This window comes from Balaenoptera musculus, chromosome 21, assembly GCF_009873245.2.
Source record: "Balaenoptera musculus isolate JJ_BM4_2016_0621 chromosome 21, mBalMus1.pri.v3, whole genome shotgun sequence".
Classification (NCBI taxonomy): domain Eukaryota; kingdom Metazoa; phylum Chordata; class Mammalia; order Artiodactyla; family Balaenopteridae; genus Balaenoptera; species Balaenoptera musculus.
In genome coordinates this window covers 24066656-24089719 of record NC_045805.1, presented here as the reverse complement: position 1 = coordinate 24089719, position 23064 = coordinate 24066656, and the positions used below count along the sequence as shown (strand labels likewise).

General features: G+C 38.2%; 1 protein-coding gene across 9 annotated transcripts in view; it reads right to left on the bottom strand.

Moving 5' to 3' along the window:
• Window positions 1–23064, bottom strand: part of RBPMS (RNA binding protein, mRNA processing factor) — a 188254-nt gene that overhangs the window by 105382 nt on the left and 59808 nt on the right. For all 9 annotated transcript variants that reach the window (XM_036838866.1, XM_036838862.1, XM_036838859.1 and 6 more), the window contains exons 2-4: window positions 4313–4390; window positions 1400–1438; window positions 63–125 (exon numbers count right to left, since the gene is read on the bottom strand). In XM_036838866.1, the coding sequence (XP_036694761.1) occupies window positions 63–125; window positions 1400–1438; window positions 4313–4390 (180 nt within the window). The remainder of the gene's footprint in view (window positions 1–62; window positions 126–1399; window positions 1439–4312; window positions 4391–23064) is intronic.

The following is a 23064-nucleotide window of genomic DNA, read 5'->3' as shown; positions in this document are numbered from 1 at the left end:
GTTCTATTACTTCCTACCACCTCATAAGGAAACCCCCAAAGATTAACATCATTAGTACTTACATTCAAAGCATTCTTTGCAGCTTCTGCTTCTGAGCGACTGTCAAAACTGACAAAACCTACGGGCTAAGGAAAGAAAAAGAAATATGAAGAAAACAATATCAGGGGATGTCTATTTTTCTGGGTCAAAGGTGATATCAAACTGAAGAGCTAAGATACAGAAATCACCACAGGCAATGGGTAGAAACAAGAAAGCCAGTCCAGAAGAATCACGACTCAGTGGCTTAGCCAAATTTCTAACATGAATCAAAGGGATTGTGAGGGTGGTTCTTCAAGGGCACAGCTGGAGATTTAGAGAATCATAAAAAAAAAAAATCTAGAAGGGGCTGGAAGGTGAGCAGCAGTGAACAAGGCAACAGAGGAAAACTTGGGTGGAAAGGCTCTACTTTCCTAAATTGAATTCACTGTACCTCAGTTTCTTCATCTTTTAAAATGGAAAGAAAACCGAATCACCTTTTGGTACACTGTAAGTGCAAGGGATATAATGACACAATGATAAAAGCCCTGTATTCTCACTGCATGATCAAAATTATATCATGAACATTTTAATCTCAAATCCCAAGGGATGCCTTTAAAAAGCTGTGTGTTTAATTAGGTGTATAAACCATACTGTTCCAACTAAAGAGAGGGGTCACAATTCCTTTGGACTCAGTATCTTTCAGTCCAGAAGGATGGTTGCAACATAGCTTATTCTCTGATGAACCAGAGAATACCTTATTGAGAGATGAAAAGTGACCCAGAGAGAGGATGCTGGTTGTTCAGCATTTAAAAAAAAAAAAAGCACATAGCTACAAATTTTCAGGACACTTGCAGAAACTATCAGGGTCATTGGTTACTACCTCCATTCTGTACCTTTTATGCTCCATTCTAGACCTGAGACTCTGCCTGCGGTTATTAAGGGTTTGAGAGACAGCCTGATTCTTCGTCATCAAATTCCCATACCGATCGTGAATGAAAAGTTTGCCTGTTTAACTTTATTAAAAACAAAAAAACAAACAAAAAAAAACACCCAGGAAAGAAATGGCAATAAAAGTGAATTTGGATAATAATCAATAATTTCTTTTGAATATATAGATCAATCCCAATATAACTATGCCGGATGCATTATATTTACCTTGCTTGAGGATAGTCTCAGACACTCTAGCTGCAGGCTATGGAATTAGGAATCACTTTCCTGTGCTAATTCCTAATCAATCTCACCCTTAACTTTACAGCAACAACAAAAAAAATAAAATCTTAATGGAAATAAAAAGAATGTCGAGCCCTAGTAACATTCCTGAAGAAAGCCAATCCAAACTTCTGTGGAAGTGATCATTTATGTGCAAGTCTGAAATTCTTACCTGCTTAGATGTGAGCTTTATAAGAGAACCCTCGTAGCCCTGAAAATAAAGAACCAAATTTAGACCAGAAATAAAGAGTAATAGGAGAAAAGAGCAATTGTAATAATAGCATCCTGCTCAAGTGAAAATGAGTCCTTTATGACTACTGACCAACTCTTCTCACAAATGCCTGTTAACTGGGAAAACAAATTTTATACACACATACATGCATGCATGATGTATACGCCAATCTTTGCATACTTGGGCCTTAAAAGAAATCAAGCCCTGAAATTCATGCACTTATGTTTCTTATCTCTATATATTTTCATGAAATTCAGAAAAGAAACATAAGTGCATGAATTCATGAAAATATATAGAGAAAAGAAACATAAGTGCATGAATGGACTTATTCATAGGAAAATGGCGTCTATGTCAACAGCAGGTCTTTTTCATTTTATGGAACTAGGAGAGGGAAGGGGATAAATTAAGTTAGGAAGGTCAGAGTATGTGATGACTTGGTCATATATTTGGTATAAAACAATAAAACATTAAGATCGTACTTGGTAGAACTTAATGAAAATTTCAAAACTTCCAGGAAAGGTTAAATAGGCAGTGATGCTAACATTTGTTAAGTTCTTTTGCTTATTTATTGCAGCTGTCAGTTTTCACATTGGTATTCTGATTGGGAGATGCGAAAATTCCCTGTTGGCTTTTTACTCCAGCTCATCCTCAAGGAAGATGGAAACATTCCTTTCACTCCCTCCCTTAAGCCCTCCTGGCTCCCCAGGATAAGGATAACAAAGTCTGTTTATTTCTGAAAATAATCAATGACTGTTAGCTTGCACTGATGGATGACACAAGAGGGGAAAAAACAACACTTGACATGATTGACCACCGCACGTATCGGTGCAGAGACAGATTTGCAGACGAGGGTCAGACTCCGGGGACTTTAATTAAAAGAGGGTTGGTAGGAATGTACCAGGGTCCTGACTTCAGCGTTTGGGTTTCTGGGCAGGATGTTGGGATTGATTCATCCTCCTATTTTCCCAGCAGAGAACTATGTTACTAATTAGCTACTGTAAACATTTTACCTCAAAGGCCTTGAGCTCTTCTAGCCAGAGAGGTCGTGATTCACAGTCCTGCCTCTTCCTTTTTCAAGGTGCTCTCACTCTCTGAAAAACCTGAAGGTTTAAACACCCTGAAGGCCTCAGAGGCAAAGGACAAATGGATGTTTCACTCAAGTAAAAGACCACTAGTAGGGATATACTGTCCTCTCAAGTCACAAAAAGAGAAGTAGTATCAAATAATAGTTCAGATGAGGGATGACTGCCTGGGTTTGAATCCTGGCTGTGCCATTTATTATGTGTGTAAACTTGAGCAAAATGTATTCAACTGCTCCAAGTTTCATTTCCCTTATTTGAAAAACATGAGGCTAACCTACTTTAAATGACTGTGATGAGAATTAAATGAGATAATTCTTAAGGGGCTCGCTGGCCAAATCTCTCTGTACGTATACAAAAGCATAACTATTTTGTCCTTTACGAGGATCAGTTAGCTTTAAAAAGTCCTCATCCTACAAAAGAGACAGACAGTAAAAACTACAACCCTGCAGAAGAAACTCGGGAAATTCTATAAAGCTGGCACTCTCCCCACAATACCTTCTCTTTCTTTCCCACTTCCTCTAGCTAACCTCATGGCTAACCCCTTTCTGCTTCCCTCTGTAATGTCATCATTATTGTTGCATTAAAAGGAGAGCTGTCAGAATGGAGTTATGTCCATCATTACACGGTGCCTTTGGGGCACATAAACTAGACTGTTTTATCTTTGCTGGTTTTAACTTGGCTGCCCGCTCAACCGTCCTTCTCGTTCTACTACCCAACTGTTCTCAGCCGTCACATCCTACTCTCTCCCCCTAAGAAGCGAGATACTGTCCCTCAACCTGTCTTGCCTCTGTGGCTGGGGTCCTGCTTCAAATCAGGATGGATCTTTAACCAGCAATCAAGATGGCCCATCACGTGATTGTAAGTGTGGCCCTGGCCAGGCACTGTTGCTGACATGTCCTCAGCTGACGTGACCAGCCCAGACACAGGCCCTGAATCTGTCATGACTTCCAGGTTCGCTCCTTGAGAGCCAAGGCCTTTGGCCCACATCATGCCCAGTCCCAGCTGCCTCCTACCCTCCAAAGGCTAACCTTCAAGGTTTCTCCTTGGAGCATAGTTATTTCAGCTTTAGTTCAACTTCCTGTTAAATTTTCAATCCCAGCTACATTAATTATCTCTAAAGTAGTTCTACCTTGACAGTCACGACGGACAGACAACTTGCATTAAATATTTCACTAAGCAACAGGAAAGATTTCCCTCAACTCACACCAAGCAATTTTTTAAAATTTTGTTTTACTGTTTTTGCAACTTTGGACATTTTGCCCATGGAAAAAATAATGGTGTTAGGCTCCCAGTCTAGTTCATAAAAGCCTACTTAACCTATTATGTCTCCAAAGAATAGTATTAACAGCAGTATTTCAACTGATAAGGAACCTCCTAGGGATGGGGCTTGACTTTTACTGCATTTGAAATATAAATACAGAATAAGTCATGGATAATATTTTTGGTGATCTGTACTCAGAAGAACACCCCTAATTGGCAAGAGGATAAACAGGGAGGACACTAAAGCAGTTCTGTAGAACAGAAACAGACGCATGTCCACGTCAGTAAGAGACTTCTCCAGATTAGCTACTGGGAGGACAAAAGGCGGTTTCAGTCTTTCCAAAGTGAAAACGTATATTAGGACTGAGTTGTCAAATCTCCTTTACTCACTAACCTTTTAAAAAACAGTGCTTTCACAAACATTTCATTTCCTTCTCCAAAAAGCCCCATGAAGCTTATACACACACACTCTTTGTCTCCTTTTACAATTTCTGAAAGATAGAAGAGGTACCTTAAATGGTCTGAAAAGCAGATACAGCTCCCGAGGTTTGATATCCAGAGGGAGACCACTGACAAAGAGAGTCCGGACCTGGAAGATAAATACAAGAAGTGATCAAGGGAGTGGACAGTCACAGAATAGCCCACCTGAGACCCCCAAAACACATTTCTTCAAATATTCCTCGACTCCTACCTAATTCGTGCTCTTTCCATGACACAATGATTACTCTAATGTTAAGATGCCATTAAGCCAACTCTTGAGTAGCTCTGTGTGAATTATCAGAGTGAATCACTTCTAGCTGATTTAAATTTACAAACTGACTTCTCCTTTCCTAGCCATCGCCTGGTTCTAAAAATGTGAGGGGAAAAGAGGGTCCATGATTAAAACATTAGCTTAAGGAAAACAAAAATGCCATGAGGACAGTAAATCTACCACTCCCCTCAGCTCTAATCAAATGAACACAGAATGTGGTTCAAAAATACAACTGAACCAATTTTTTTCTCCTACTTGTCTTGTCATTGCTTCCCTCATTGGCATTGATAATTACAGTAATTTTAATAAATGTAGAAGTTTATTAAACAATTGAAATGCATCTAAATAGTAGCCAAATGCATAACCCTGTGTCTGTTCAGTTCTGAAACAGCAGGACAGACTAGGCTGTACCGTAAGGCCTACGGTACAAAATACGTTACTTAATGTGTGCTAAAATACAGAACACAGATGACATTTCCAGCTGGGAGGATCAGAGTAAACATGTGGGCATCTGAACGGAAACTTCAAGGATAGGTAGCATTTTACCACATAGATATAAAAAGGTGAGGTGGGGAAGAGGCACAGGCAGAAAAAAAGCATTAACCAAGGCAATGAAGAGGGGGCTGATAGCACAGTGTATTCTGGGAGAAGGGGGAGCCAAAAGTGAACAGGTAGCGGAGAATCAAACCAAGCGGGGGTATCACGTCATCGGCTCAGGAATATGGTCTTGATTCAACAGGCAAGGAGTAAACACTGAATCATCATCACCATCACGTTTTGTTTCTACTTATTTTAGTGAGTCTTTAGTCAGACCCACCCCCCAGCTTTGAGATACATTTGACACATAATATTAAAGTTTCAAATGTACTTTTTGATCTAATAAACTTTCATGTACATTTCAAAATGATTACCACTACAGCATTAGCTAACACCTCTATCATACCGCAAAATTACCATTTCTCTTTTTGTGATGAGAACATGTAAGACCTCCTTCTCAGCGACTTTCAAGTACACCTATAATACAGTACCTTAAATATACTCACAATACTGTGCATTAGATTTCCCCCAACTTGCTCAGCTTCTAACTGGAAGTCTGTATCCTTAGATCAACATCTGCCCATTTTCCTCACCCTCCAGATCCAGGGAACTAATTATCCTACTCTGTTTTTATGAGTTCGGGTTCACCCCCATGTTTTCTATTCCTCTTCTCTACTCAAGCTGATACGACATGATCGAGTTCCTCATTAGAAATCACGTTACTACTCAAAGGAAGAAAAAAAACAATCAACGCTCAGTTGTAAACCATGTATAATTACGGAAGATTTTTCCTCGGTGAGAAATACGGAGAATATTTTCTAGACTCCTAACACTTTCCATTGATTCTGGCTTGAAGAAGCACAAATTAGCAAGCAAGACCCTTTGGTTGATCCAGCACAGTATATGGTAAAACGCCATGCCATTTGCATGTAGGTGTACAATAAACACTACGATCAAGTAAACAGCCCCAGAATCATGACTGCCTTTTTATTATTTGCTTCTTTGTATTTTAGACAGCTTTGTTGAGGTATAATTGACATATAAACTGTACATCTTGCTTTACAATAAGTTTTGACATATGTATAACCTGTGAAACCATCACAGCCGTCAAGATAATGAACATATCCATCACCCCCCAAAAAGTTTCCTTATCTCATGCTCCTTTCATCTTCTTTCTACCTTGTCCTACTATCCTCATCCCCAGGCGATCACTCATCTGCCTTCTGTCACTACAGATTAGTATGTATGTTCTAAAGTTTCATACAAATGGAGCCGTAAAGTAGGTATCCTTTTTCGTCTGACTTCTTTCACTTTAGCATAATTATTTTGAGATTCATCCACGGTGCTGCATGTAACAATAGTCTATTCTTATTTCTGAGTCGTATTCTGTGGTATGAACACATCACAGTTCATTTACCCATTCACTTGTTTATGAGACATCGGGGTTATCTCTCGTTTTTGGCTTTTACAGATAAAATGACTATGAACGTTCATGTATCGATTTGTACAGGTCTTTGTGTGGACGTATGTTTTCTTTCTTCTCGGATAAATAGCTGAAAATGGAATAGCTGGATGATATGGTAGGTATATGCTTAAACTTTAAAAAAAACTGCCCTTCAATTCCTTGTTTTATAGCCTAGAACATGATAAATGTTCTGTGTGTATGTAAAATAAATGTATATTCTGTTGCTGTTGGGTACAGTGTTTTATAAATTTCAATTAAGGTAAAGTTTGTTGTTCAGTATACCTTTTGCCACCCCCTTCTCTCTCAACTTTGCCAGTGATAAACACTCTTTCCAAAGAACTTTTTTTTTTATATTTCTTTTTTTTTTCACACACACACACTGTATTTTATTTTTACAAGAGATAAACGGACTGACACCAAGCATTGTACATGGATGACCACAACAAAAGCAACAATGATTGCAATTACCAAACATGAAACACACTCATACTATGTCATAATATTGACATTCAGTCCAGTAATCCTCCACTGTAACAGCTCCTTTACTTTGCAGTGAAAATTGATTTGTATATTCTTTGCCTCTGAGTCCTTGTGGGATTTTTTTTTTTTTAATTCAGACAGAAAGTCACAAAAATTATACTCATCCTCATCAGTTCACTTTCTTTATCAAAGCTGCTAAGGCTGAATTACTGACAACTGCCAAAGACATACACAAGGGAATGCTGCTATCCTGTGTGCCCTCTCTGCTATCCACATCCCTCTTCCCACATTCCAGAAAGTGAACACCATGTGTTCTACTTGGCTGCTCCGGCCACGATAACCTGGACAGAGAGGGAATCCCAGCTTCCACTCATTCAGATTCTGTTGAGTGCCCATTGTATCCGGCACTATGCCAGGTGCTGAATGGATTACAGAGAGTTCCATGGACATAATGATAAGCAGATCCTGTGTTTTAATCACTGTAGTACCATTTGTCAAGCAGGGAAGCTTAGCCATGTGACAGGTATCAATTAAGATCTGGGGAGTTAACTCAGGAAATTAACTACCATTTATAGCACTATCCTAAAGAAAAAGGCTTTAGAAACTTGCAAGTCAAACAATTTATCAAAAAAAAAAAAAAACAACCCACTAGAAATCTGGGAGTTAAACGAAAGATTACTTGATATAAATTAAGGTTCATCTACATCCATAAAATGTATTATGCAACCAATAAAAATTATGTTCAAGGAAAAAGTACATTCAGTTTTATTCTATAAAACAAAAAGCCAACACATGCATGTATATGGAAAGGGGGAAAAATACGCTGTAGGATATATATGCCAAAAGGTTTCTATCTACATTACTTAGTCCTGAATGGTGGAATAATAACTGATTTTTCTTTTTTTTTGGCTGTGCCGTGTGGCACGCGGGATCTTGGTTCCCCGACCAGGGATTGAACCCACGCCCCCTGCAATGCAAGCACAGAGTCTTAACCACTGGACCTCCAGGGAAGTCCTAATAAGTGCTTCTGAGGTTTTTTAATAGCTTATTTATATTTTCTATCTTTCTATAATAAGCATGTTTTAGAGACTATAAATGTATTGTTAGGTTGAGAACAGCCTACATTTTTATTACTTTATTTAGGAAAACATAAATAATGTCAATATTTGTATCAATAAAAATTGTGAAGTTTATAGAGAAAACTTTTTCATATATTTCAGAAGTAGAAGGGCTTCCCTGGTGGCACAGTGGTTGAGAGTCTGCCTGCCAATGCAGGGGACACGGGGTCGAGCCCTGGTCTGGGAAGATCCCACATGCCGCGGAGCAGCTGGGCCCGTGAGCCACAATTACTGAGCCTGCCGTCTGGAGCCTGTGCTCCGCAACAAGAGAGGCCACGATAGTGAGAGGCCCGCGCACCGCGATGAAGAGTGGCCCCCACTTGCCACAACTAGAGAAAGCCCTCACACAGAAACGAAGACCCAACACAGCCATAAATAAATAAATAAATAAAAATAAAAAGTTTAAAAATAAATAAAATAAAATAAAGAAATTTAAATTTAAAAAAATGTGCTTAAACCAAAAAAAGTCAACCTATTTAAAAAAAAAAAAAACTATAGTCCCTGGTGCCCCAAAAACAAAAACAAAAACAAACAAAACAAAACAAAACAAAAAGATATTAGGCTAGTAGGTTGGCTGGATTCTTTCATTTCTTTCAGTTGGGGGTGACAGAACCCATATAATCTCTTTTGTTCTCCAAATATCATGAATGCTACTCACTGCACAAAAGAAAATTTATTTCTAATATCCACTACGCTAATTAACTATCTAGTGTAGATTGAGATGATATTTGAAGTGCTTGCCTTAGTGCCTCTGTAATCTAGATTCCTAGTTATGTTCTCCAAGTGCTCACTAACCTCGTCTTGGGGTCTAATTAAAGTTAGCCTACATACACATATAAATCACACTACTTATTCTGAAGAATTTTGAAGTATATTAGTACCTAGTTGTCCAATAGGCATCTTTCTCCCTATTTCTGCTTCTTCACCACTCACAGCTCAATCCACTCTCTGCTGGCTTCTGTCTCATATCCAGTGAACTGGTTCTAAGGTCATTAAAAACCTTCGTGTCAAAAAATCCACAAACAACAAAAAAACAAAAAAACAAAAAACAAAAAAAGTAGAAGATTCTTATCTCAGTATCTCAACAAAAAAACTGTTAAACATAAAAAAAAAAAACAAAAAAACCCACAAAATAAAAACTGAACTGATAGGCCTAAATTTGCCTCTCGCCCATGGATTAAAAAGAGACTCAAGGCCACTCTGTTTTGTTCATCAAATTAGAGGCAACTAAGATGTCTGGCACTTTATTTACAAATGGACACGAATTACATTTCCTAGAATCCAGTGAAGCCCATTATTGTCTCAGAAACCTGTCAAGACATCTTATCTCTCAATGAAGAGCTATTCTCTCCTCTGACAGAACAGATAGACTGACTAGGAGAAATAACTCTTAAATACTTACATTATGAAGTTATGAGGACAACTAAAGGTCTCTTAAATCCAAATGCTTGGAATCTATGTGTTCTGAATCCTTTCTAGACTTCCTCAGACTGGGAAACTTCATTAAGTTTAAAAAAAAAAAAATCACAGATAATGAATGGAAAAAAAACCTCTTCTTGAATATCTAATTCATGCTTTTCTATGGTAACTGGGACCTAAAATCACGGGGATGTTTTAAAACATTTTAGTTTCCCTACTCTTCTCACCACCACTCGTTTTATCTGAGCCATTAAATAGTAAAGCACTTCTGGGTTTGCCTTTGCTACGTCTATGGAAATCGCAAAGGTTAGACATGATTTTTTTTTTTTTTTTGGCCGTGCCGTGCGGCATGGGGGATCTTAGTTCCCCAACCAGGGATCAAACCCGTGCCCCTGGCAGTGGAAGCATGGAGTCCTCACCACTGGACCACCAGGGAAGTCCCTAGACATGATTCTTTTTTTTTTTTTTTTTTGAGAATCAATTGTTTAATCCACATTGATTGACAGTAAATCAGATAGATGAGAGGAAAAAGGCAATCTAATTCTGAATTTAATTGGCCATTCGGTTTAGTCAAATACCATGTGACTGCACGTGTGGACATGTAAAAGACATCTGCTCTGTCTGCTGGATTCCCTGATTGCCAGCAGTGCCAGGCAACAGCCTCTGCCTGAGGGCAGAAATACGTGCAAAGAGCCCCAAGTATATGCCCACCAACAGTGCAGGAGGGTTCCCTTTCCTAGACGTGATTCTTGCTTGCAGGAAGCTTACTGTCACTGAAGGAATATGCAGCTTTCTGTGACAAGAGAAAGCTGAGCTCATTCACAGAGTAAACAATTAGAACCCAAACAATGAGATAAAAGTTTGAGACATGTAAGATCCATGATCAAATACTCAGAAAAAAGCGCCCCAAAACAAATGAATGATGCCAAATGAACTCTGTCGCAGGTCAAATCGTTTTCCAGGGCAACCCTTAATTTAACAGCACTGTCTATGGACACAGATGTGCCTGGCACTCTGCCTTCAGCATTGCAGACGTTTACTTTATCAGACACATGGGGAAACACATTTCTTAGTCAAGGACACAACATGCCTCATAGAAGTTCAAGATGTGAAGCTGCTGACAGCTCTGTCCCAAAGGGACGCTAATGGATTCTGTGGATGTACCTCCAACTTCATTTCTACCCCAACAGGATTGAAAGAATAAATGCCAGGAGAAATCGTCCTGTGCGGGTCAGGAAGAGCGAAGGCCTTCTTGGTTCAGCCATTATCAATCATTCCTGCAGAGGCCACAGTTCCATTTTGGATAACACCAGCTGTTGTATTCTTAAATGGCACTGTCAGCTCCCACGGGGAAAGACAAGCCACATTTCAGTGACTGACTTCTAAACTCTAATTCAGTAAGTAAAGTCACGGTGTCAGTCTTGGGCTTTCCTGGACAGAAAGGCCAAAACAGGCCCTGAAATGGAAAACGCCCTCCCTTTAACAAAGAACACGCATGATCTTGTAGGTAATCTAGACATTAAAATAAAAACCAATAGACAAATGCTTATTAATTTCAGTATATAGTAGAGAATAATCATGCACACTTTTCAGCAAGCGGCCACATCCAGTAAACACACAGTGTCCCAAGACTATGGGCATTTTCTGTGGACATTTTAATCGTTTATAAAAAGGTCTTAGACATCATCTCTAGCTGCTATGAGCTGACCTCTTGAGGAGCCTCTTAAATTCTAGGATTGGGAAAGGCAACTTCACATTTTCTAATGACTCATGAATAACTGTATAATCATTTATTTGAAATATCCTAAAACCCATGGGGGTGCTTCTATGATCATCTATCCTCTGCAAACTTTCTCTCCACCTATCCACATTCTCACACATACAAATGTAGACTCCAAAAGCAGCTTTCAAATGGGTTTTATGTTTAAATCATTCTGTTGGTGTAACTGTTTTTTGAAACATGCAAGTGGATTCCCAGGTAGGATCTTGCAGTGGGCATTTTAGAGGGTGAAAGTGCTTTTCTACGTAGTGTGTAGCACAGTCCTAAGCACACACTATAAAATTTTCCCTTGATTTTAGAAATCTACAGAGTAACACTGTATTCATGGGAAACAGTAAGTGTTTGCTTGTCAACGCCTCTGGTGATGACACGGCAAACAAAATGAGGTGATCATACTTCCCAGTCACAAGCATATCAGTACAGTTACAACATCAAATGATAAACACTCATATGACAAAAAGGCAGAAAAAATTAAGGTTGTTAAGAGACAGAAATTTAGATGAAAAAGAGAAATGAGACAAAAAAACAAGGGAGAAAAATGAAAAACAGACGAAATCGCATAAAAATCGCAGACATAAAGTCATAAACGGACCACAGAAAATTCAGCACTGTGCACCTATTAACAAGGAGAGAACGATCAGTACATGGGAAACAGTAAAATCACTCACATTTCTACTAATGACGACTGAAACGTACTTTTGTTTGCTTAAATAAGTCCCATTTCAAAGGTAAATGAGTAATTAACAAAAAGTTTGAGAAAATGCTCAAACTCTTGCATTTAAAATTTAAACATTTAAAATGGTGAGTAGATATCCTTATGTACTGATATAGAACAAGGTTTCTGATTATTAAGTAAAAAAGCAAACACCAGAAATTGCCCATAATCCCACTAATTCTTTCAGTGTTTTTAAGTACATGCTCAGGTAAAAAAAAAAAAAGGTACTAAAAGAATATATACCTCATTAACTATTAAGTTAATAGTGGGGAGGGAAGGTGGGATTACAAAGAACTTTCATTTTATATGTTTATACCCTCTGGCATTTAAATATTTATCAGCATAAACGATTTCTTAAAAAAAAAAAGAACAAACACAAGCCCAAAAAGATCTCCTTTCTTTGAAAATATAAACCTTGGGTCCTTCCCATCCACTTTTGTCCTTAGAAATTCTCATCTTCTGCCTGTCCTTGCTCCATAGGGACAAACTTGATCTAGCAGAAATATACATTTACGTAACTTGCTTCACATTTCAATTCTGACCATCAGTGAGTGTTTCTTTGTACTTACTCTAAAAATAAAATCTAACCCAAAAAAGGGCACCAGTGCCTCTAAGGTAAAGCCCTAGGAGCGGGAGCCTCCAGCCTAGCTTCAGTCAAAGGGGCGTTCTTGCTGTGTGATAACCTACTTCTCACTAGGACAACAACAGAGGAATCACTCACTTTCCAACATCCAAGAAGTGCCTTATCTCTTCTGAGACCATGAAATAAACGTGGTTCAGGGGCAGAGAAGTTAAAAGGATCTCCACGTATGTGTGGCAGTATAAGTCCCATAGAGCTGGGTTGTTTAAACACACGAGGCTGGGGCAGGGGATCTGTGTGTTCCAGAGCCCTGTAAGTTTTACACTCTGGTTTAATAATAATAATAATAATAATAATAATAATAATAATAAGGCTTCCCTGGTGGCGCAGTGGTTGAGAATCTGCCTGCCAATGCAGGGGACACGGGTTCGAGCCCTGGTCTGGGAAGATCCCACATGCCGCGGAGCGACTAGGCCCGTGAGCCACAACTACTGAGCCTGCGCGTCTGGAGCCTGTGCTCTGCAACAAGAGAGGCCGCGATAGTGAGAGGCCCGCCCACCAAGATGAAGAGTGGCCCCCACTTGCCACAACTAGAGAAAGCCCTCGCACAGAAACGAAGACCCAACGCAGCCATAAATACATAAATAAAATTTTTTTAAAAAGCAAATAATTAAAAATAATAATAATAAATTATTTTATTCTTTTTAAATAAAGTGTAAGTGGATTTAGTTCTTTGCTTATTCTATAAGCACCAGCTGAAAACCCAAATTGCAAGACTGAAATGAACCACGCTGAGGACTGCTGGTCCTCTCAGTTCCAAAGAAGGTTTTGCTGGCCTGCTATGATTTCCCATTCGTATCTTCTTTTTTGTTTTTAAATACATTTATTTATTTTGTTTATTTATTTTTGGCTGCGTTGGGTCTTCGTTGCTGTGCGTGAGCTTTCTCTAGTTGCGGCGAGCGGGATCTACTCTTCGTTGTAGTGCGCGGGCTTCTCATTGCAGTGGCTTCTCTTGTTGCGGAGCACGGGCTCTAGGCGCGCAGGCTTCAGTAGTTGTGGCGCACAGGCTTAGTCACTCTGCGGCATGTGGGATCTTCCCGGACCAGGGCTCGAACCCGTGTCCCCTGCATTAGGGGGTGGATTCTTAACCACTGCGCCATCATGGAAGTCCTTCCATTCGTATCTTGCCACCGCAGAAATGGATTACCACAATCACTAAAATGGCCTGCCAGGTATTTAATTCTGGTTGCAGCTCAGCAGAAACTGACCAGCCTTTGGTCAAGCTCCAGTTTCTTCGTGGCATTGGCTTCAAGATGGAACAGGTGGTCAGGTTCCTTCTTCCTGACAATGGCCACCTACTGGACTTAAAGACTTGCTCCTTTTCTAGCCCTGAGAAAGTATGTTTTGGTTCAGGAGGCCAGGTTGCTAGAGACACCAAGGACTGACTAACCATAGGATAAAAGGGTCACTATGCTGTTGTTATGGACTCCCAGCTTTGTTTTAGCTTTAAATGGGTAATTGTTCTATCCTTTCTAAAGAAAAAAGCCACATAATTACCCACAATGCATGCCTCCCTAGTTTTGAGGGATCCACTAGTGTTTGCCCCAAGTGCTAATTCAGTTGGATATCCTATCTGTATAACCAAATTGATAGCTTTATTTAGGGCCCATGGGAACCAGGGTCCCTTTGCCAAGGTGATCAAAAAGTTTCCACTAAGTTATGAGGGAAAGGAGGAAGACTCATGGGAGAACATATTGAAGAAAGAGAAACACCACGTTTCATCAACTCGTATGTACAGGGCTCAGAAAATGGACAGGGAACTGGGCCACAAGTTAGCACTAGGTACACCATGCTTCTACTTTCATTCTGGAGGAGCTTATCCCCGTCCAACCCAATATCAATTTATAATCAGTTGGTCTCAAACTCTCACCTTGATAGGACTTCTTAAAACCGAAGTCTAATCTAGGCCATTCCTCACATCTGTTATATTTTTAAAAGGATAAGACAAATCAAGAATTTCTAGGGTTTGAAACTGCCCAAGTATAGGCAGATGTGTCTGTACACGTAAGCGCTTAACCTCATTAAGATATTTTCTTAGTGCTGTCAGACACAAAGAGAGGTGGGTACCAGGGGCAAATTAGGAATTCAGGGTCTGAATTAGCCTAGATAGGAAACGAGATATATATGTCTGTGTGTGTGTGTGTGTGTGTGTGTGTGTGTGTGTGTGTGTGTGTGTGTGTGTGTGTGTGTGTGTGTGTGTGTGTGTGTGTGTGTGCGTGTGCGCGCGCGCGCGCGCGCGCAAGTGAGAACTTAACCACATTATTAAGAAATTCACTGAATGCTGTCAAACACAATATATGGTTGTCAAGTCCTTCGAGTTCAACAAGAAGTTCCTTATAAAGGCAGGAAGCTTTACCCTTTAACACCCCACCATGGCTTCTCTAAGTTCCTTTAGTCAATTTTTTGATGGCTTATTCTGTTTTAACACTGGTTAACCCATGGAATCGTACTCTTTATCCAATTACACTGCACTGCTTACATTGTTAAAACATGAAGATTTTTAATTGGGTACGTTATCCAGTACATTATAAACAGAAGTTTGCGTTCTGATGCCCCAAAGTGCAGTTACCCTTAGGGTTTTTTAATCCTATAGTGTACCCTAAAATTGTATGTCAAAAAGATCCCTTGGGCTACCCATAATACAGACTATTCCATGGCCTAACAAAATGAAATATAAGCCAAAAATATACAGAGATATTATCAAAATTCTAAGACCTCTCTCTCTTTCGGCATAGTTTGGGTGACTATGATTGTCATTTTACAAAACAGATCTCTTGGGGAAAAAAAATTTTTTTTACTTCATTTTACTTCTCCCAAACTACAGAGGAAAACTATCCCAGATAGCACAGGGTTCTTCATAGTCACTTAAAGTACTGGAAAAAATTAGCAGGGGCAAGATTATGGTCCTAACACTGCCCAGGGGTCTAATGCATTTATTGCTTTTGATATCAGTAGTGGACAAACTCCATCTGAGGAACTTGATCCCACTGTCAACTTCAGCTCACAATGCATTCTAAATAACCACCCACAATGCACCATAGTTCTAACAACTACAGAAGGTGTGAGCACTGCAAAACTAAAAGGCTATGGGAAAAATGTTTGCTTCCCAATGTTTAGTCATGGGAAACTACCCAATATACACCTTGAAATTCTTTGCTGCTAGGTCAGTACACCTTCAAAATCAAAGTTCTTCCCCATACAACAGTGGTGAGCATCCCAGTACTTAGCAGTAGATGCTAAGTATCTACAGAATGAACTAAATGAGTGAATCTAAGTATTAAGTCACAGTACTAGGAGTGAGGCATGAAAGAACCAGGTAACCCATAAATACCCAGATGTGGATGAGTATGAAGAAGTGAAGCCACTGTGACTTTTTAATGTGTACTCAAGAGATGAAGTACTCAAGGCAGTAAAGCATATGTAGTAAAAACAAAATGAAACCAAAAAAAAAAAAAGACAAAGAAAAAGTCACATGGAGTCAGGCTGCTGAGATTTAAACCCTACTTCTCCACCTAGCTATGCACCTTGGACCCGTCACTTAACTTCTCCATTCACAAGTTTCCTCATCTGGAAAACTGAGACAATACTGGTAACCCAGGTGTGGCAGTTTTAAATTATGTCCACAAAATCTTTGACACTCCTCCATTCATAACGTAGAACTTAGTTCCTTTCCCCTTCAGCACGGGCTTCACTTAGTGACTCACTTCTAATGAACAGAACATGGTCGAAGTGACTCACTTCTAATGAACAGAATATGGCCGAAGTGACAGTGTGTGACTTCTAGCAACTGGGTGAAAAAAGGCACTGTGACTTCTACAGTAGAAAACTCTCTTGAATCATTCACTATGGGTGAAGCCAGGTACCATGTCATGAGGATATCCAAGAAGCTCTGTGAGGAGGGCTACATGATGATGGACCAAAAGCTACACAAGCAAGTCGTCTTGGAAGCAGATTTTCCAGCCCTAACCAAGTCTTCAGATGACTGCAGCCCCAGCTAAAAATGTCTTGAGGTTTATCAATTTTGTTTATCTTTTCAAAGAACCAGCTTTTAGTTTCACTGAACTTTTCTATTGTTTTCTTTGTTTCTGTTTCACTTATTTCTGCTCCGATTTTTATGATTTCTTTCCTTCCACTAACTTTGGGTTTTGTTTGTTTTTCTTTCTCTTGTTGCTCTAGGTGTAAGGTTGGGTTGGGAAGAGGGCTCAAATCAATAAAATGAGAAATGAAAAAGGAGAAGTTACAACAGACACCAGACACCACAGAAATACAAAGGATTATAAGAGACTACTACAAGCAACTATATGCCAATAAAGTGAACTACCTAGAAGAAATGGACAAATTCTTAGAAAGGTACAATCTCCCAAGACTGAACCAGGAAGAACTACAGAATATGAACAGACCAATCACAAATACTAAAATTGAAACTGTGATTTAAAAACTTCCAACAAAAGTCCAGGACCAGATGGCTTCACAGGTGAATTCTATCAAACATTTAGAAAAGAGTTAACACCTATCCTTCTGGAACTCTTCCAAAAACTTGCAGAGGAAGGAACACTCCCAAACTCATTCTATGAGGCCACCATCACCCTGATACCAAAACCAGACAAAGATACCACAAAAAAAGAAAATTACAGGCCAACATCACTGATGAACACAGACCCAAAAATCCTCAACAAAATACTAGCAAACCGAATCCAACAGTACATTAAAAGAAGCATACACCACAGTCAAGTAGGATTTATCCCAGTGGTGCAAGGATTTTTCATTGTCTGCAAATCAATCAGTGGGATACACCACATCAACAAATTGAAGAATAAAAACCATATGATCATCTCAATAGATGCAGAAAAGGCTTTTGACAAAATTCAACACCCATTTATGATAAAAACTCTCCAGAAAGTGGGCATAGAGGGAACATACCTCAACATAATAAAGGCCATATATGACAAACCCACAGCTAACATCATGCTCAATGGTGAAAAGCTGAAAGTATTTCCTCTAAGATCAGGAACAAGATAAGGATGTCCACTCTTGCCACTTTTATTCAACATAGTTATGGAAGTCCTAGCCATGGCAGTCAGAAAAGAAAAAGAAATAAAAGGAACCCAAATTGGAAAAGAAGAAGTAAAACTGTCATTGTTTGCAGATGACATGATACTATACATAGAAAATTCTAAAGATGCTACCAGAAAACTACTAGAGCTCATCAATGAATTTGGTAAAGTTGCAGGATACAAAATTAATACACAGAAATCTACTGCATTTTTATACACTAACAGTGAAAGTTCAGAAAGAGAAATTAAAGAAACAATTCCCTTTACCAGCACATCAAAAAGAATAAAATACCTAGGAATAAATTTACCTAAGGAGGCAAAAGACCTGTACACTGAAAACTATAAGATGCTGATGAAAGAAATAGAAGATGACACAAACAGATGGAAAGATATACCATGTTCTTGGATTCGAAGAATCAATATTGTCAAAATGACTATACTACCCAAGGCAATCTACAAAGTAAATGCAATCCCTATCAAATTACTAATGGCATATTTTTTTTAACAGAACTAGAACAAAAAAAATCTTAAAATTTGTAATGGAGATATAGAAGACCCCGATTAGGCAAAGCAATCTTGAGAAAGAAAAACGGAGCTGGAGGAATCAGGCTCCCTGACCTCAGACTGTACTACAAAGCTACATTCATCAAAAAGTATGGTACTGGCACAAAAACTGTCATATAGATCAGTGGAACAGGATAGAAAGCCCAGAAATAAACCTATGCACATAGGGTCAGTTAATCTACAACAAAGGAGGCAAGACTATACAATGGAGAAAAGACAGTCTCTTCAATAAATGGTGCTGGGAAAACTGGACAGCTACATGTAAAAGAATGAAATTAGAACATTCTTTAACAGCATACACAAAAATAAACTCAAAATGGATTAAAGACCTAAATGTAAGACCAGATCCTATAAAACTCTCAGAAGAAAACACAGGGAGAACACTCTTTGACATAAATCACAACAAAATCTTTTTTGATCTGTCTCCTAGGGTAATGGAAATAAAGACAAAAATAAACAGATGGGACCTAATTAAACTCAAAAGCTTTTGCACAGCAAAGGAAACCATAAACAAAATGAAAAGACAATCCACAGAATGGGAGAAAATATTTGCAAAGGATGGGACTGACAAGGGATTAATATGCAAAATTTGCAAACAGCTCATGCAGCTCAATATCAAAAAACAAACAAACAAAAAAACAACCCAATCAAAAAATGGGCAGAAGGCCTAAACAGACATTTCTCCAAAGAAGACATACAGATGGCCAGGAGGCACGTGAAAAGATGCTCAACATCGCTAAGTATTAGAGAAATGCAAATCAAAACTACAATGAGATATCACCTCATACCAGTCAGAATGGCCATCGTCAAAAAGTCTACAAACAATAAATGCAGGAGATGTGGAGAAAAGGGAACCCTCCTACACTGTTGGTGGGAACGTAAATTGGTACAACCACTATGGAAACAGTATGGAGGTTCCTTAAAAAACTAAAAAAAGAGCTACCATATGATCCAGCAATCCCACTCCACAGTATATATCCATAGAAAACCATGGTTCAAAAGGATACATGCACCCCGATGTTCACTGTTCGCTGTTTATGATCACCAAGACACGGAGGCAACCTAGATGTCCACCGACTGATGAATGGATAAAGAAGATGTGGTATATATATATACAATGGAATATTACTCAGCCATTAAAAAGAATGAAATAATGCCATTTGCAGCAACATGGATGGACCTGGAGATTATCACACTAAGCGAAGTAAGTCAGAGAAAGACAAATATCATATGATATCGCTTCTATGCAGAACCTAAAAAAAAAATGATACAAATGAACTTACAAAACAAACTCACAGACTTAGAGAATGAACTTATGGTTACCAGGGGGAAAGGGTGGTGGTGGTGGGGAGTAGATTGGGAGTTTGGGACATGTACACACTAGTATATTTAAAATAGATAACTGACAAGGACCTACTGTACAGCCCAGGGAAAAAAAAATGTTTCCAGTCCACTCTCATGAGAGATCCTGAACCAGATGCACCTAGCTAAGCATCCTAAATTCCTGACCCTTAGAAACTGAAATAATAAATGTTCATTCTTTAAGCTGCTAAATTTGGGGGTAATTCTTTACACAGAGTTGTCACAATGATTAAATAAGCTAACAGATGTAAACTACTTAGAGTTCAGTGCCTGGTTCACAGTAAGGGCTCAGAAAATGTTACCTATATTAATTAAGGTGGCTTACAACAATCAAAAAGGAAATGTATTTTCATGCTCCAAAGGCAACTCTAAGAGAGGCTGCAACTGACAGTACTATCACACAACTGTTACACACGGGCTTAAAGTGGACAAGAGAGAAAATAAAAATATGTTTACAGAGCAAAAAGAACTAACAAGTTAAACTAGAAGTACTGTCCAAATTATGAACCCCAATAGTGTGGCTCAAAGTCCCTTCACTACTCTCTTTGTCCTCTTTAGAAGGCCATGAGTACACCCCATTCTGACCAGCAGCCCAGTCTCCTGCTATTAATGCATCCTCCTAGACGCCTTTTCTCCTTCCTTTCTTTCTTGTTTAACTTTCATCACATCAGGAAGTTCTCTTTTCATTCTATTTCTGAGATTTAAAAAAATATCAAGTCTGATAGGTTCAAGCATTCCTATCAAAGAAAAGTAGTAAGGAAAAGGAAAACTAATAAGGAAAAAGAATGTTAACAAATTGTGAAGTGGTATTAGGCAAATCATCGGTCTCTAAAATCTTTAAACTTGGACATAGTAACACCTGCCTTCTTCCTACTTACTTTAATGGTAAAATTAAAAGTAGCAGCTAACTTCTTGATTAAGTATTAATATTCAAAGTATATTAGAAGTACATTTTATTCAATTTCATAACATCTGATCTATTTAATTACTACTTTTTATTGGAGATAATATTTTAGCTACCTTATACATTGATTAATGTCCATAATTCATTAAATTATCCATTTGATTAATATTCCTATCAGACTGTATCATCTCATATGACATAAAAATAATGACAATACTGTGCTGGTGAGGATGTGGGGAAACCAAATCTCTCACTCACACTGCTGGTGGGAATGTAAAAAGGTACAACCACTTTAGAAAATATTATCGTTTGGCAAGTTCTTTCCCAACTAAAGGTGCAATTACCATATAACCTAGTAATTGCATTCTTGGGCAATTATCCCAGAGAAAAACTTATATTCACACAAAAAAACCTGTACACAAGCATTCATAGATGCTTTATTCATAATAGCCAAGAACTGGAAATAAGCCAGATGTCGTTCAATGGGGGAACGGTTAAACAAACTGTGGTATACCAATATCCATGGAATACCACTCAGCAATAAAAAACTGTTAACACAAATAAGTTGGATGAAACTCAAGGGAATTATGTTTAGTAAAAAAAAAAAAAACACACACACACACACAAAAAACAACCCAGCAATTCCTAAAGGTTATATACTACACAAATCCCATTCATTTAACATTCCTGAAATGACAAAATTCTAGAGATGGAAAACAGATGAGTCTGTGGAAGTCAGAGACAAAGAGGGAGTGAGGGGTGAGGAGGAAGGTGTATATTATAAAGGCAATTACAGGGATCCGTGTGGTGATGGGACTATTCCGTATCTTAACCGTGGTGGTGGATACACAAACATACACGTGGGATAAAACTGCACAGAACAAAACACGTACATGTAAAACTGGGGAAATCTAAATAAAATGAGTGGATTGTATCACTGTCAATTTCTTGGTTGTGATATGGTGCTATAGTTTGGTAAGATGTTATCATTAGGGACAACCCGGCAAAGGGCACACAGGATCTCTCTGTATTACTTCTTAGAACTGTATGTGAACCTACAATTACCTAAAAGTAAGTTTAAACAAATTTAAGTGTATATTTTTTAAAACTTTGACATAAATAATTATATAAACATTAGTCAAGAGACTTAACATCAGTTGGTAAAACTAGCCAGTGAAACTCTATGGTTATGGATTCATATGCATTTCTATTTTAAAGTACTGTCAGAAGAAAACTGGTCTTTTTCCTATTAAATTTTTAACTGATAAGATTCCGTATTGTAAAAGACATTAGAATGAAACAAATGTGACTTTTTTTAAAAAGAGTGTATTTTACTCAATTTATAATTTTCCTGATTTGTTCAATCACTACCTCTTATTGTACTACATATCTTAGTTATATTCTATTTTAGTATCCATACCTCATTTAAAATTCATCTCATGATATAGAAAATAAAAATAGCAAATACATAAATTTAAAATATTTTAAACTACTACCAGGTGAAAAACTTGGGAGGGTCACAGAGACTTCCACAGAGCACAAATATATATATATTATATGCAGGCTATATTTTGTATTAACAGGGCTTTAGGTGAACTTACTAAGAACCACCCACTTTTCTAAACCTATTTCTACACGAGAATTTTGGCCAATATTTGTTTGCATTTAAAATGCCACATGCCTGAAATACAAATTTTTAAAATACAATCTATTTTAGGTTGGCTACCTCCTCTAATTTATAAACTAGTTAGTTTATTGCAAAGCCCAGAGCTTATAATGTGTTCTTCCAGTAAAAGAGCAAACTTCAATGTTCAAGTTTGGATCACCTCCTAGCTTTTCCAATGGTAGGAATTTTCAATTCCAGAATACATTCAATATACTTAGGCTATGACTTATAATCTCCCAGCCTACTACAGGAACTACCTCTCTAGTGATACATATTTGTCTGATTTGATAACCACCTATAATCATATCTATTTCCCATTTGTGCAGTCATTTCAATCAAGTCAATATTAAGCTTATATATTACTTATGTGTATGTGTAATTATGTAAAGGGATGCCGGTCTCAGAACACTTGGCATGACTTACAAGCAGGACTGTATGTGTTGGCTACAAGTACTGAAAGATATAACAAATGTCAGAAGAGAAACGATGAGGTTTGAGGTTGAGAAATAACTGAGATTAATAAAAGTATAATATATGCTTTCCAAATGGATCTAAAATGTTTCAAAGTTTATTAGATATTTTATCTGGGTTCTCACAGCACTGTAACTTTTCAATTTCTATAATGGAAGGAAAAGACCACTAAACTGAGCCAAGTAATTTAAGTCACATTTCTGCTTCAGAACTAGCTGTTGAGGGCTTGGGCATGAACTCTCTGAGCCTCAGTTTGCTTATTTATAAAAGGAAGGTGTGGTATAGTTCATCTCCAGGTTCCATCCCAACTCCAAAGGTATAGTGAAAGGAAAAGAAA